The sequence below is a fragment of the Acanthopagrus latus genome, chromosome 16 (genome assembly GCF_904848185.1).
Source record: "Acanthopagrus latus isolate v.2019 chromosome 16, fAcaLat1.1, whole genome shotgun sequence".
Classification (NCBI taxonomy): domain Eukaryota; kingdom Metazoa; phylum Chordata; class Actinopteri; order Spariformes; family Sparidae; genus Acanthopagrus; species Acanthopagrus latus.
The window spans coordinates 11,005,671-11,020,644 of NC_051054.1; the positions used below are offsets into that span (position 1 = coordinate 11,005,671).

Here is a 14,974-nt window from a genome sequence, read left to right on the forward strand (position 1 = left end):
AAATGTACATAGTTAAGAGAACCCACAAGTGATAGTTTGAGGTTTGAGGTATGGCAGGATTTAAAAACAAACAAACAAACAAACATGATGGTTATTTTGATGTACCTGAAATGTCTGTGATCGAGTTTGTGTTGAGTCTCTTACCGTCCTGTGCATCTTGTCCTCCAAATCCTGGTTGATCCTCTGAAGAGCTGCATAGCTACTCTGGATCCTGAAAGGACAGAGAGAACAATTACTGCCAGTTTAAAAAAAAAAAAGGAAAAAAAAAACACGCAAAAATAACACAATAACAACTCACAAGTGTTTTACCTCTCGTACAGCTAAATGAGCGCCAGTAATCTCATCATAAATTTAGACGGAGGAATAAATGATTCATGAGATCAGGGTAATGGCGGAGGATCTCAGAGGGGATTTGCAGGATATTTTTAAGTTCTGACTCAGATATAAAGATCACTCAGGATAAAAATCTGCTGAGCTAAAACAAAGTTAAAAACAAACAAAAAAAAAAGCATTAATGATATGTTTAAGCTCCACAGCGGGAGAGTCTAAGAAAACGAACCAGTGCGTGATCATAAAAAGACTTTGAATCTTTAAAATATTTTATGACGGGAAATCAGCAAACATGCAGACCCACAGCAGTAACTCTCCGGTAGGCCCACCGGTGGGCATAATGGAACGGCACCTTGGCTCTTTATTTGTTCACTTTTCCTGGGTTTTATCTTGTCACCTCTCAGTTCACCGACGCATTTTCACTGCTCGGGCTTGAGAGAGTGTTGATAAACCAGCATGTAGGGCTCCATTAAACAGACAGATGCAGAGAGTGTGAAGTGGAGACAAAAAAAGCGAAGACAAATCATAAAACCTGAGGAGAGATTTGAGTGGGTATCGATTGACGGGCAAACAAAACCGGTCATTATGGGGAAAAAACACTGCTGTTACTTGCTCGAGAGGAGTGTAAGCGTCTCAGGGCAGCACTTTCTGTCTTCAACAACCCCCGTGAATCACTCAGTTGGTTACAATTAGTAAGAGGGGGTCGGGAATGGGCTCTGCCAATCGTAAAACCCCTCTGAAGACGAACACGCCTCGCCCACCAGACGTCCAGGCTGTGCGCTGTGAAGCTATCCAAGTTTTTTTTTATTGCCAGAAACAAGTTTCAAGGAAGTGTTAAATTTATTTTAACATCACATTAGTCACATTTATTTATAAACCATGGCCAGAGAGAGCGCTCTGACCAGAAGGTTCGCTCTATTTGCAGATAATCTCATTGCTCTGAGGTATCGCTGCTAAATCAAACCTCATGGCCGATCCTCTCATCTACTCGTTACTGGGCTACGGCCTGTTTTAAATGTTGAGGCAATACATTTAGTTTTGTTCCAAACTTCTCAAAACAATGGCTTCTCATTGTCCAAAAGTATGAATTAATACATTGCTGGCAAGAGGCAAATGGCACGAGTGGAGTGACTCACTTCGCCACATGCAGTGAAAAATACTAACACAGGGGAAGCCGGTGTAATATTTTCAATAACACCGCGGCTTGTTGTGATAATGGATGATAAGCAAACACGCAGGTGTGTGATTGTGTGACAGGTTTGCCGAAGGGCAGTGGAAAACCCAAGCAAACTGTCTGAATTACACTTACTTACTGAATACAAGTTTTAGTCCAAATCAATCAAGTGTAATGTAATCATCTTTCAAGTTCCATATTCAGTTTATATGTGCATGGATGCTAAATTAGATTATCCAAACAGATGATCACAGAAATAAGGTCAATTGCTGCTCCCAACACCTTGAGGAAACAGACATAAACAATTGAATCGTTTGGAATGAATCCAACACTGATCCTGCAAAGCCCTGATGTACAGTAATCTTCACAAAGTCAACATCTGCACGTATGTCTGAAGTTACCATCATGCAACTAAGTTCTACGTCCAGATCAGCACTTTCAACACTGTTTTAGAACCAGGTGCTGTGAGTACAACACACCACAACACACATGGCTATTTATGTGCACTGGGAATGCACATACCATTGTAAATCGTTAATTGTATATATAAGACACGGCCCCTCTTTTTACCTGGCAATCACATGAGGGCCAATAGGAACAGCAATAAACACTTTTGCCTTTATATGTCACTGGACGACACGTCACGTATGACAGTTTGTTTGTCATAGCATGTGAAAAGATGTTTCCTTGACGTCATAGCCCGTGTTTGGTGGGTTTCTCTCAGGTTGGGATATCGTTAGTTCATGAATACATAGGAAAAGCACACAACCCTACAGAGTCATGCACACACACACACACACACACACACACACACACACACACACACACACCTGCGCAGTTTCTCCGTGAATTTCTCCAGTTCCTCCTGGGCCCGCCGCAGCTCCGTCTCCAGGTACTGCCGGGTGGAATCGAACTCCGTCTCCACCATCTCTAGTTTGTGGGTGGTGTACGACAGGCGCTTACGGAGGTCGTCCTTGTGGTCGTGGAAAGAGCTGAGCGTGCAGCGGGGGAGAGTTTAGAGAACAGGACATGACGCGACACAACACCGATGCACTTTCATTGATGTCAGAGTTTGTCAGATTCATGAAGGCATGCAGCGAGGGGGGGTGGGGCGAACAGAAAGAAAGGAGGCAAAAGTGAAGAGTATGCGTGTTTGTGTGAGACGGAGGAGAAAAGGATGAAGTGTAAGCTGGAGTGTAATTCAGTTCAGAGTGAGAGAGGTCCCAGGCAAGGGGAAGGCAGCGAGGGCCGATGGGGAGGAGGAAGAGATGGATGGAGGAGGAATACTAATCATTTCCCATTCACAGGGAGGGGGCAGATCTGGGAAAGGAGCTCCCACCGGTGTAATGCTGAATTCCATTACACCCCCCCGAATCTGTGAAAGAATATGGGGAGGAATTTTGCCCCCAGACAAAAGACCGCAGGTGATTCATAGAAGAAGAGGTGAGAATATAGAATGAAGCAAGCTTGAGAAAGAGACAGAAGGAGCAAAGAAAGAGAGCGAGAGTCTGGAATAGCATCATTTCAGCGCCGCCACCATCAACAGCAACAACACACCAGACAGGTAGCAAATATTTCGCCTGTGCTTTTGATGCAGGTTTGAGTGTGTGGGGGGGGGGGGGGGGAATGAAAACACACTGACAGGGCTGACTGAGGGAATGGATGTGGTAATGAAAGGCTGGAGATGGGGGAGCAGGGGCAGTGTGCGCTCCGGGGGATTTAGCATTTTGCCAGACTGATGGATACTTGGCTCATGGAGAGGTTTGATGGCTCAGCGCTGCCAACCAGCAGGCGCTTGTGAGTGCACCTCCAAGTTCACTGCGGCCCAGAGCCTCAATTAGGAAGCTGGCAGTAAAAAGAGGAGGAAACGCTATCTTATAGACTGTGTTGTGTCGATACGTAGGCGGGGCGACGGACTTCCTTTAATGTCCGGGCACTCGGTTTGAAGAGCTCCACTAATTAAGCCTTCATCAAGCAGTCAAGAAGTGAAAGATACGCTTGTTACATTTCTTTGCAAGAGCCTAGTGTCGCCATTGATACTGCGCATGTCGTAGGTTTCTTAAAGGATCAGTTCACCAGTAAATGAGAAATCAATTCATTATTTGCTCATCCACAAGTCAGTTGAAGTTTGATAGTCCTCGGGGGGGGGAAGCCCTGTCCCTTTGTCATAATCCATGTCTCTATTTGCAAAGACGTTATCTATGTACACTCTTGTCAAAGCCAAAATCTTCACCATAGCCACTATGCTAAAAGCGCGAGCACCCATCTGAAGCTCTGTAGAGGTCTTTACATTGTACAGCAGTGGGTCTCACACTTTTCCTGTCTTCTTCCACTGATTGTGATACCCAAGCTGCTGATTTGAGTTTCAGAGAATATGTTTTTCTGCATTTTCATGACTTTTAAAGAATGATAATGACACAATAAGTCAACCGCCATAACATTTTCATGTTACATTAATTGTGATCCCACTTTTAACTCTCAGGGGAAAAAAATGCAGAATAATTCACCTATCTGGCCCGTGCTTGTGTACATTCTCTGACATAAATGAATATACATCACTTTCCATTCATCAATTCAGTTTTGCTCCTGCCACTTATACAGTCAGCCAGCCACCGTCGGCATCTTGATTATGATCGATGTCCCCTCGCGATCGACAGAAGAAATCAGGCACAGGGCTCACAAAATGCACGACCCTTTCCTTTAAAACTGGAAAAAGAAAGAGAAATTTGAATTCTTCTTTCCAGGACATCTGAAAGTATTTATCGCTCCTCTCTATTTCTCAGTCTGTCTCTCACCTACTGAGGAGGACGAGACTGAATCTTTACACTACAGGCTGTACAGTGCCAGAAACAGGTTGTCAGGACTAGAATGGGAAAAGAAAGTGTGAAGACTAAAGTAAATTGCGAGCTGGCAAGTATGACAATCTTTTAGAAGCTGAAAAAAGTTAATGTCCCAAACCCCACAATATTCATCAGTCAGTAACAGAGACAGGGGACATAACTAATGAAAAAAGGATCCAAGTTGATTTTTTGGCAGCATCAACACGCTCTTGTTTGTTTATTTCCCACCCCTACATAACTCATATTCAATCAAATTTGTTTCACTCCATATTTCCCCTCTGATCATCCTCCCCCCTTTCCCACCCACTCCGCCCCTCAGTTTGAGAACCAGTGTTGTAGGGGGAGTTGAGACGAAGCAGTGACTCAGTGCGGAATCCCAAAAAACTAAAAAAAAAACATAACGTGTGATCGCAGTCCAAACCTGGCCACCCATGCTATGGCCAGATAACGAAGCCGTGGGTGGAAAGCCGTTGCAAAGAAGGCAAACAAGCGTATATTCTGAAAATGCTGAGCTCTTCTTTGGACCAAATATAGTGATAATACATTGATGAGTTCATACAGCACACTGAGACTTTGCACGCTCAACCCTGCTCTGCTCATCTGGCACTGCAACCAAACTAAATCTTTACAACCTCTCCACTGTCTAACAGCTGCAAGTGATCACATGGCAAAGAGCCAGGGGGCGATGTGAAAATGGCTCTGGGCTCTTAGCATTATGTAATGCCAGCTCACAGTCGCTGATTGTTTTTGTTAGGGTGTTTCTTGTCAGATGTGTCCAAATGTATAAGACCATTGTTGGCAAAGTGCAGCGTGTGCTACATTAACTTGGATACAGATGTCAGCCGCTACGGGATGAGAGATGTGGCGTAAAGATGAATGATGAGAGTGAATAGATGCCACATTATGTTTTAATGGCTTTATAATGGTCATGACCTCCCAACGAGAATCCATTTCCGTTAGTCAAATGAGTGAAATGGATTCCCCAATAAAGAGGCTGATGTTTAGAGTTTAAAACACAACCCCCCCGATTGACTTGTCTTACCTTCTTTTCTGATGTTTGCAACCATTTCTCTGAGTTTTGAGGGCAGTTTTGCCAATATATATCTTTTTCATATTTTACTCTCTACCTCCGCACTCATTTGTGTGTAGTCGCCGCCGCCGCTGCTGCTGTTGCTGGCCGGCTGAATGTCGAAGCCAAGTTTGAACTCTATAACCACAAACCAGCAGTCAAAGCTCTAAGTCTTGCCTGGGGAGGCAGATAGGAGTTGGCTATCTGTGATGACCCTGGCAAGAGAGCAGAGAAAAACAGCTTTGAAGTCCCACAGATTTAGCAGCACATTTAGTTCTGTTGACTCCAGAGAAAAAACAGAGATTTTGTGAGCATTCAGAAAATGAGCCAGTTTGGTATGACGAAGCAGAGCTGGGGGATCAATTAGATAAGTTCAGTGAACAAACTTATAATGTGCAATAGTTTGGATTATTGCACCTCCGGTTGAACTTTGCACTTCCGACAAAAAAGGCCAGTTACACTGTTGAAGAAAACTACAACACAGAATGCAGAGAGATTAATATTTCCGTCACTCGAGCCTCCTTTTTCATCATTTACTTCTCTTTCTTGTTGGCAACAACTGAAACTGCAGGACCCCTATGGAATAGAGAGGTATTGACCAGCTGACCGCAGAGGTTATTCCTCAATAAATCAGTGTTATGATGAATGTGCGCATGTTTCCATTTCCATCCCTAGTCATTGCTGTGCAGCGCTGAGTCTTGAACTCAGGTCGCCCGCACCGTTAAAATCTTAATAACCTGCCACCAGCAAGCATAAAATCCCAGAATAAACCTCTCAGGTTTTACGCCTTGCTTTATGCAGCTGCATTTGATGAGTATTGTTGACATCGGTGCCCATTAGCTATCAGTGTGATGCTGCAAATGTCAAATACTATAATTGCTCCTGAAAATGGAAGTCCAATTGATCATTAGCTACAGCCCTCCCCTGAGCGCGGCCTGTCATTTTGGATTTCTCTACATGTTGAGGCAGTGAGCGTTGGGCTGCAGTGAGAGTGACGCTCTGTGCAGGCTGGTGTTGGTCTTTTCTTAGTCTTTCCAAATCCCAAAACACAAGTGCATAAGTGTAGGAATGGATTGAACACTGCCTATTTACTCCAACGTAAGCTGTGCATGTTTGCAAATCCAGCTGACTAGCTCGTTGTAGCCTAGCTAGTGACCTAATTAAGCATAACTACTATCTTAATAGTCTACATTTTATTTTAGGGCTCGTTCGTCTATTGTACACTGCATCATGTGCTGTAAAAGCTTGACAGGCGTAGCGACAGTAATGAAGGATGGACGGGGCTTAGTGAACAGTACCAGTAATTGGAGTGCAAATTCCATATGTTTGCTCTTAAAAAAACAACAAAAAAACATTATGCCTTGTCCTTAAGAGCCAAGTAAGCATAAATGTGTAAATAGAGACGGGGGATGCCAGTGGCATAACTTTTATCAGTATCTGCAGAGTGACGGGGTAGCAGTTCAACAACAAACTGGAATCAATGTTTTGTCGCCCGCCACCATTTCCAATGGCACCACTACTTATTATTTTTAATCTCCCCTCAACACTGGCTCAGGAAACAATGGCCGTCTCTGGAAACACCGTCGCTGTAGCCATTTTCTTATCTCCAAGTCACAGAGGGAGAGGGGGAGAGAGAGGAGGAAGGAAGATGGGAATAGTCGCTGAATTGGTGAGGGAAGTGCGGTTGTATACAATCCATCCTCACAAACACAAACACACAACTCCCTGCAGTGCATATGAAGTACTGTACCCTCACTGGATCAAAACACCTCCCCCCATGGGGGATAAACGGCAGATCTCGGTGCCTCAGGTGTTTTTTTTTTGGGAAGGTAAACACTATCCATGAGAAGGAACAAATCTAAGTCCTCAGAGAACCCCGGCGATCAGCTTACAGCTGCCTCTCCACCGCCAGAGAAACTCAAAACAGCAAAATATATGTAAATCAAGCACAGTTTCCTCTCCACAGTGTTCCTCCATGAGTCTTAAGAGGAGCCTCTTGTGTGGATGGAAACACGAGTAAACCCTGTTTACCTGAAAAACTTTCCCCGTGTGTTACAACTTGTCATAATGATCAGACAATGCGCGCCACAGGGAGTACAGCAAATGGCTGTCGTAATGCCGCAGACTTTAACCTACTTTAGTCAGACACTTCCCGCCTCCCACTCCGCCTGTATACTTCCTCTCTTTCACGAGAACGGCTCCAACAGCAAGTGACTCCAGAAAACAAAAAAACAAAACAAAACCGAAAAAAAAAGCCTTAATGCAAAATCTGCTAAAGGTCACAAGCAGCCAGCATCCATCCTGGATCTACAATGGGGAGCCCTTATGGTGCCCGCAGGTTGATTTACTGGTAATGAGCCACGGGAGGTGAGCAAGCAGAGCTACTGCCTGCCAGATATACTATTCACAGTGACCAAATGAGGATATTAAACTTTAATGGCCACAGTGCCATCCCTCCTGAGCTCCACGCTATTTAAGTGAGCGGCTCACAGAGACACAACGCACCTCATCTACTATGAACAGTTCATGTTCCAGCTTAGAAGAGAGCTCTGCAGGTGTTACTTTTGTTGTTTTGGCCATCATTTCTTTTCACTATAAACACATCGTACTGACCAGTAATTGCTGAGACCTGGGAGCACTAGTGACATTATGGCAAAGAAGTCCCACTGAGCAAGAGAGACCAGAGGTGAGAGGATAAAACAAGCCGTAAACAAACAGGTTTTAGCCACATTTTCTCAACCGCTTCAAGCCAGACGGAAATCAAAAAGCAAGAAAAAGTTTGGCATTTGGGCAAATTACTCCCTCACTTTGCTAGTGAGATTATCCAGACCACTCTCAAATGTGAAGTAAATGTGAAGCAACAGACAGCAGCCAGTCATCTTAGCTGAGCATAAAGACCGGAAACAGCCCAGTCACCTGGATAAAATGTTGGCGTGTCCGCACCCCTCGGATACGTTCACATGTAAATATGTCATAGGCCCAAAGACCCTTCTGACATTTTTAACAAAACGTTGCATATCATGTTCACATTACATATTTATGACCTGACTGTCATATCGGCATGTGGAGGGGTTGGTGGTGAAGCTTATGGCGAGAAGTCTGCCAAGCCAGTGACCGCAGTTCCAGACAGGATGTCAACATTTGTAAGTGTGAAACCACCCTTAAGTCTCGGAGATCGGAACATCTCCAGGTGTGTCTGCAGTGACCAAGACAGGTATTTTAAGCCAGAACATGATCTCTCACCAGTTAGGTTTTGTGCCTAAACCTAACAAGATCATTCCATATTATATCCATATGCAGAAATGTACACTGACAACATTTGTTGTGGCGATTGGGTTGGGAAAACAACTAGCCAGACTCTGTCCAAAGGTTGCAAAATCTGCCTCCTAGCACATGTGAGGGTGTGAAGTCAAAGTTAACAGGACATTCCAGTAAGATAGTTGATAATCGTAACTAGTGCCTTAGATTTCTCTTCCAAAGAAGTATGGCTAACCAGGGGGATTGTGTAATTGTCTGACTTACTCTACGATGCTTCTTGCCCCAGTTGACTCATTTTTGGTACTGCTGCTGCATTCACAGATCTTAGCAATTAATGTGGTGATGGCCAAAACAACACAAATAAGACCCGAGTTGTGTTTTCAAAAGCATCTCTACTGCTGTATGACTCACAACGATAAAAAGCCCAAATTCCAAAGGAGACCAAACACGAGCAGAATGGTGATAATTAGCAACACTGCTTGACAGGTTTTTCTCCCTTGGTCCGATCTACCACAGTTGTGGAGACTTTACTTGAGAGCCATGTGTTGTGTGCTTCTTCTGATGCAAGACTCCAGAAACACAACGTTCTCTTGAGCGTGCTCCACCACCGGCAGCCAGGAAAACAGCTCCATGGATTAAGTTACCAGAGTGATGATGACGGTGACTAGTCAACACAGTTTGCTGCCCGAAGACAAGGGCTGCGACTGAGGAGCGCTGTTTATCACTTCTCTATCTACATATCAAAAGCGAGTCAACCTTAAGTGGGAGAGAGGGAAGAACTTGTTGGCTTTAAAATCGATTAAAAAACTTTTTTAAGAACCTTATTGCATGAAGGCCTAAAGGATCGGTTTGATTTGTGGTTGGATCAAATTGTCAAACGCCAATACCATTTGCTCTGATCGCATGTGGTTGTGAATCAGGATCTTGATGTGCAGTAACGACCTGATCATGTTCTTGCAGGTGATCCCGAACACAGGGCCAGACAGTAAATATGTTTGAACTCCACATCAAGCTGTATATCCATAATACTGTCTTCTAACACATAAAGCTCCCAGGAATGAATTAACCAGAAATGAATAGTTCCCCATGCTGTGCGATGACTCATCCAACTCCCCTTCAGCTCCTTCATGTATCCTTGGCCTTTTTTAAACGGCCAGTCAGTCGTAGCAGTAAAGTTTTATTCGTGTGAATAGAAGCGCGTGCCTCCACTCGCGCAACAAGCTTCAGCGGAAACAACGAGCGCTCAATCAATTTCGACAATTTGTAGGCACATTTCACACTATTCCTGATCAGATAAGGTCACAGCGGGGGGCAACAGTCGGAAGTCACCACGGGGGATCTTTCCCACATCATGCCGAGGTTTGTGCATGCGAGTTGTGCAGTTCAGGACCAGCGGAAAGGTTCATCTTCTCCTCTTTTTCAAGTCAATCACAGGTCTTTACTTTGAAAGATGCCTATTTGATTTGAATTCAGAAATTGGACACTTTATAGTGTAGGAATTCAAAAAAAAGCATTGATTTACCAATAAAACAAACTCCAGATTAGTGGATTAATTTCTTTAGTTGACAGTAAGTGAGTTAGTGTCTGTGAGCCATAGTGCCATAAAAAACCATTTTGCCTCAATGGAAAAAGCCTCAGACTAAAGTAAACGACAGAGGAGCTTTAGGAGACGATCTGCGCTTCAAATTGGGAGTAAATTGCAGCCCCATCTGTAACTTACTGCTGCCAAAGCATACTTTCAACAGTGTGATGCTGGCAGCTCACAGCTCCTCACGGTCCAATTGAAACCTCCTTTATTATGCTGCAAAGTGCTATAATCCTTGCATTGACTCCATCACCACCTGGCGCCGCACAACAGAAGACTCTGGATCCGACTGCTCAATCACAACAGGGTATAAGCAACAGGTTCAATTATCAACATTATTTTGGCAGCAATTAATCAAATAGATTTATAAATATCTTTGGTGCAATTCTGCTGGTTTTTACATGTCAAAGTCAGTTTATAAGTCCCCAGAAGCATTAAGAGAGATCCGTGTTCTGTTCTGCGTTGAAGCAGAACGGGTCTATTGCCAGTTTATACTTTGATGAATCGTCACATAGATCAGATTTAGTCTAATAATTAAAGGCCGGTCTTTTTTTTATAGCTTACAGTGTCTTGACAAAGTATCCTGTCCTTTTTTTTAATCTCTTTGAATTTACCAGTTGTATATCATTGCATGTCACGTTTTGCAGGGAGATATAAAATGCCAGTATCAGTATCTAGGAAATCTAGCTCGGGTCACAGGTTGTGCTTCGGTATCAGATATAGCAATACCAGTCCGGTACAGCTGAGACTGATCTGGGCTCTGGTCTCAGTTTTAGGTAACCCAATCACCAGAATTGATGTTGGAGATGTTGAATGTCTGAAAATCACGCAGCTCTACCTTTCTTTTGGTTGCAATTTTAAGTTTAACACTATGCGCAGAAAACGTGTTTAGGGTTAGGAAAAGATCATGTCCTGACATTGCCTTAAAAATATCAAGGATTGGTTTCTCCCGTGCCAACCTTCTACGCCACCACAACCCCCACACCCACAGACTAAAGTCTAAAGACTAAAGCAGACTTGTTATCATGAATATAACACATGTGTGTTAGTGCATCCATGGATTGCAGAGATGGAATAAGCAAACATTTTATCCTGGCAGCTGGGCTGGTTTTTAGGCCTGTGAAGATCTCTCATCACATAGAGTGATCTTACAGTCTTCATGAGACTGGCCTTGGGCTAAACCACCAACTTCATCTTTCTCGGCGCTGCTTTAGAAATTCTGTCAAAAGAGCCAAACAATTAATGTCAGAGTATAAAAGAAAAACTACCAGAAATGTTTTCTGGAAAAGACTGCATGCCCCAGAGAAGGAGCTTTAAATCAACAGCTCCCTTTCAATTCGATGAGCTTGTTCGGAATTCGACTTCTGAGGACGGTAAGGATGCGGATTACATACACAAACAGCACAGGAGGATTTGAGGCATTGACAGTGTAGGTACACCCGAAACACTTGAAATTTACCTTTATCAGTAACATAAAGCTACAAACATTACATGCTCCAGCTTTGTTCACGTTTCTCTATCGGCAAAGAATGAAAAATTCCTTCAGTGTCGAGCGACAAAGATTCAGGGTCGGTCTTGTCCACGAAAAAAAATATGCACCAGAAAGCCTTCTGGGCAAAAACCCAGACCATGTAATAGTCTTCAGATTCATCTGGTCACATAAAGTTCACCTATAATTCCAAAGACGTTGCCCTTCTCATCAAGAAAAACAACTCGAGCCCTCCTGAAATGAATGTGTTGTTTTAGCCGAGGGCACGAAATCACTTTACATTTCAACCGCAATAATAGTCTGCTGGTAAAAACAGTGGTGAAATTAACACACTTCACATTGCTATACCTGTCTGGCTCTCTTTCTATCTGTGCTTCCTGACATAACTGGACATGATTATGGCTGCGGAGTTACACAGCGCCGTGGGACAGCGGCTCACTGTACTCTTCACCCTGCCATAACCTTTCGAGCAAGAAGCAGTAGTCGGAGGCAGAAAAGTGGGAGACGTTTGGCTGAAAAGATGCTTCACACAGTTTATACATCGCGCGTGTTAAGACCACAGCCTGAGCTTCTTATTTTCCTCTCTCTTGTTAAAAGACTGTGAAAGAGAATGAGTTCAGTCCTCGCTGACGTTGCCACGACAACACAGTCGTGACATACCTGTGCTCGCAGGCTGGCGGGGGACAAGAAGCCTCACACTGTTGAGATACAACACTACTGTATCCACACAGAGAAGTGCTTTAACGATCTATTAAGCGAATGCTCCTGATGATTTAATCAATCATATCCACATTTGATGTTTACTGTAATTATACCATATATTTTTATGTCTACTTGTGCACACAGTAAATTATCCTGCTGTAGCGTTGAGCTGTAGGGATGCCAACGTCAACGTCTGTTAGCGTTTGGCTCAAAGCGCTAGTAAAGCCTCACACAGAGCCACTAGCAGAAGTTATGTATCTGATCTTGTGTGGGATTAAAAGTATCTTATAGGCAGTATCAAAGTTTAAAGCTGCAGTGAAAGCTGACACTGAAGGATTGTTTCCTTCTTTATTCATAAAGAAACATTTTCTCATATTTGGAGTGACTGGAACGCCAGCGCTTGGTCTGTTTTTGGTCTCTACCAACTAATGTGTAACATTTGTGGCACTTATTCGCCGATTAGTCTCTAGGCCGCTCCTTTTTCATTCGTTTAGATTATTTCCTGAAAAAAGCTTCTAGCAGAGAACAATAATTGAAAAAGAAGACAACGTTACATGTTCATGGAGGCGTTCTTTTGGTCTGTAGAACTCCCGCTGCTTCACAACTTTGCACGCTTGACCAACACAGGGCACACCCTCCAACAACCACGCAAATGACTTGCTGCTGCTGACTGAAAGAATGCCTCTTGAGGGCAGTTCGATGTGAGAGTAGAGACTACAACAACACTGTTGCTGAGGACATTTTAGCTGAGAAATAAGCCAAGTAGTTGCTGGATCTTTATTCATTGTAACTCAACATTGCTACGGCCAGAAAACCAAAACAATGAGCTGAAAGATTCTAAAATCCTCTGTGTGAACTGCAGACTTGTGTAGTACTCGTCTGTGGGTTCATCACTGCAAACGTTTCTTGATACAGTAGTCATGTGATTGTTTGTTTATACATATATTGTTTTTTTTAAGGTAAAGAACATAAATACTGAATCTGAACTCAGTAGAGAGATTACAGTTTATAGGATCCTGTCCCTCCACGGCGTTTGTTGTACAGTAGCTCGGCTCAGGGCTGCAGAGCACAAAGAGGTACAAAGGGCCATGACGAGCAAATTTCCCCTTTGAAGAAGGAATCCTGCGCTTTTCACCTTCCAGCCTTTTTCTCTTTATCATCGCAGCCCAGATTGGACATCTGGAAATCCAGCATGCATTACACTGCAGGAGGAGTTCAGGAGTTAGTGAGATTGCCTGCATGTAGGCAGAACATACAGCAGCGTGCACGGCCCTCCGGGGTGCAATGAAGTATTTATTGAGGTGTAACGTGCGCAATAAGTGCACAGTTTGTTCAACATGTAGGCCGTAAGCGCGCTAGGTGTGTTTGCTTGTACGTGTTTGACAGAAAGCCTCTTGTCTGGTAAAACAGCGTGGCTTTTTTTTTTCTTTTTCTTTTTTTTTTTAGCAGCCTGACACAGAACAGCCGCTGTATCAACAAATTATTGTGGATATAATCGGAGCACTCGATGAACCATGACCCTGGACAAGGGAGATCAGGACTGAAGCTAATGCATTAACGAGCTGCAACACCGAAGACGAAGTTATTTGTCAGGGCTAAAATGGCCTGCGTGGGGACAGTGAGATCAGGTTAAACCTGTGTGTTGAAGAGTCAATCCTATGTATTTTATATATGACAATAAAAGCCACACATCCTGCCCTCTTGAGGGTTTAGAACAACTCTTACGGTCGACTGTATGGGCGCTCCCGAGGCTTATGTAGCTCAGCTGACCCTGTCCTCTTGGCTTTGACGGAAAGCCATATATATGCGGATGTGCGGCAGACAGGCGTATCTCCAATAGTCCTGGGAGCAGCAAGGGTGGTGAGGTGGGAAGTCAGAGACAAAGAGGAAGTCTTCAGACTGAGACATGTGATTCACAGAGGTTGAAATCAGAGAATACGTGTGCACACTCAAAGACAAAGCCCAACCCTTGAGTTCACTCCGAGGCAGATCCCTCATCAGCCACCTCCAGATGCTACTGTAGTCCACCCTCACAAATGGCTCCTGCATAAATCTCTGATCTCATCGTCTCGGAAATAATTAGACAGAAGAATGAGAGAGCAGGGAGGTGGCAAACTGCTCCAGGCTAACCTGAAGGGAGCGTTCGTGTAGCAGCTGCTTTTGGAGGCTACGTGCCTAGCTTAGGGAAAGACGAGAGAGATGAACAAACAGAGCCTCTTCAGGCATATTCCTCAAAGTCTGAGTGGAGCCTGGTGGGCTAGTGGCGCGTCTCCCAGGGGCTGCTGCAGGAGGCAAGGTGGATCATGGGTAGATATAGCTGATGAAGTAAAGCTGAAACATTTGTAGAGACCTAATTAAAAGTCACAGCAAGTCAAGTGAAACCAATACAGCTTTAATTCTCCATGCTTTTCATTGAGCTGGCTGTTTAAACACATTTCTGTCCTTGGTTTATCCAAAACTAAACTCAGCAGCTATGACTGTAATTTGTCGAGGTGCTTGAGCATTCGCATAAGTAAACGTCCACTAC

The 14,974-nt window shown here is 43.9% G+C and overlaps 1 protein-coding gene across 1 annotated transcript in view; it reads right to left on the reverse strand.

Moving 5' to 3' along the window:
• LOC119005181 (brain-enriched guanylate kinase-associated protein) overlaps positions 1-14,974 on the reverse strand; it is a 41,106-nt gene that overhangs the window by 23,711 nt on the left and 2,421 nt on the right. Inside the window, exons 3-5 of the mRNA XM_037072738.1 lie at positions 5,387-5,628; positions 2,335-2,496; positions 145-211 (exon numbers count right to left, since the gene is read on the reverse strand). Coding sequence (XP_036928633.1) covers positions 145-211; positions 2,335-2,496; positions 5,387-5,457 — 300 coding nt within the window. The 5' untranslated portion in view covers positions 5,458-5,628. The remainder of the gene's footprint in view (positions 1-144; positions 212-2,334; positions 2,497-5,386; positions 5,629-14,974) is intronic.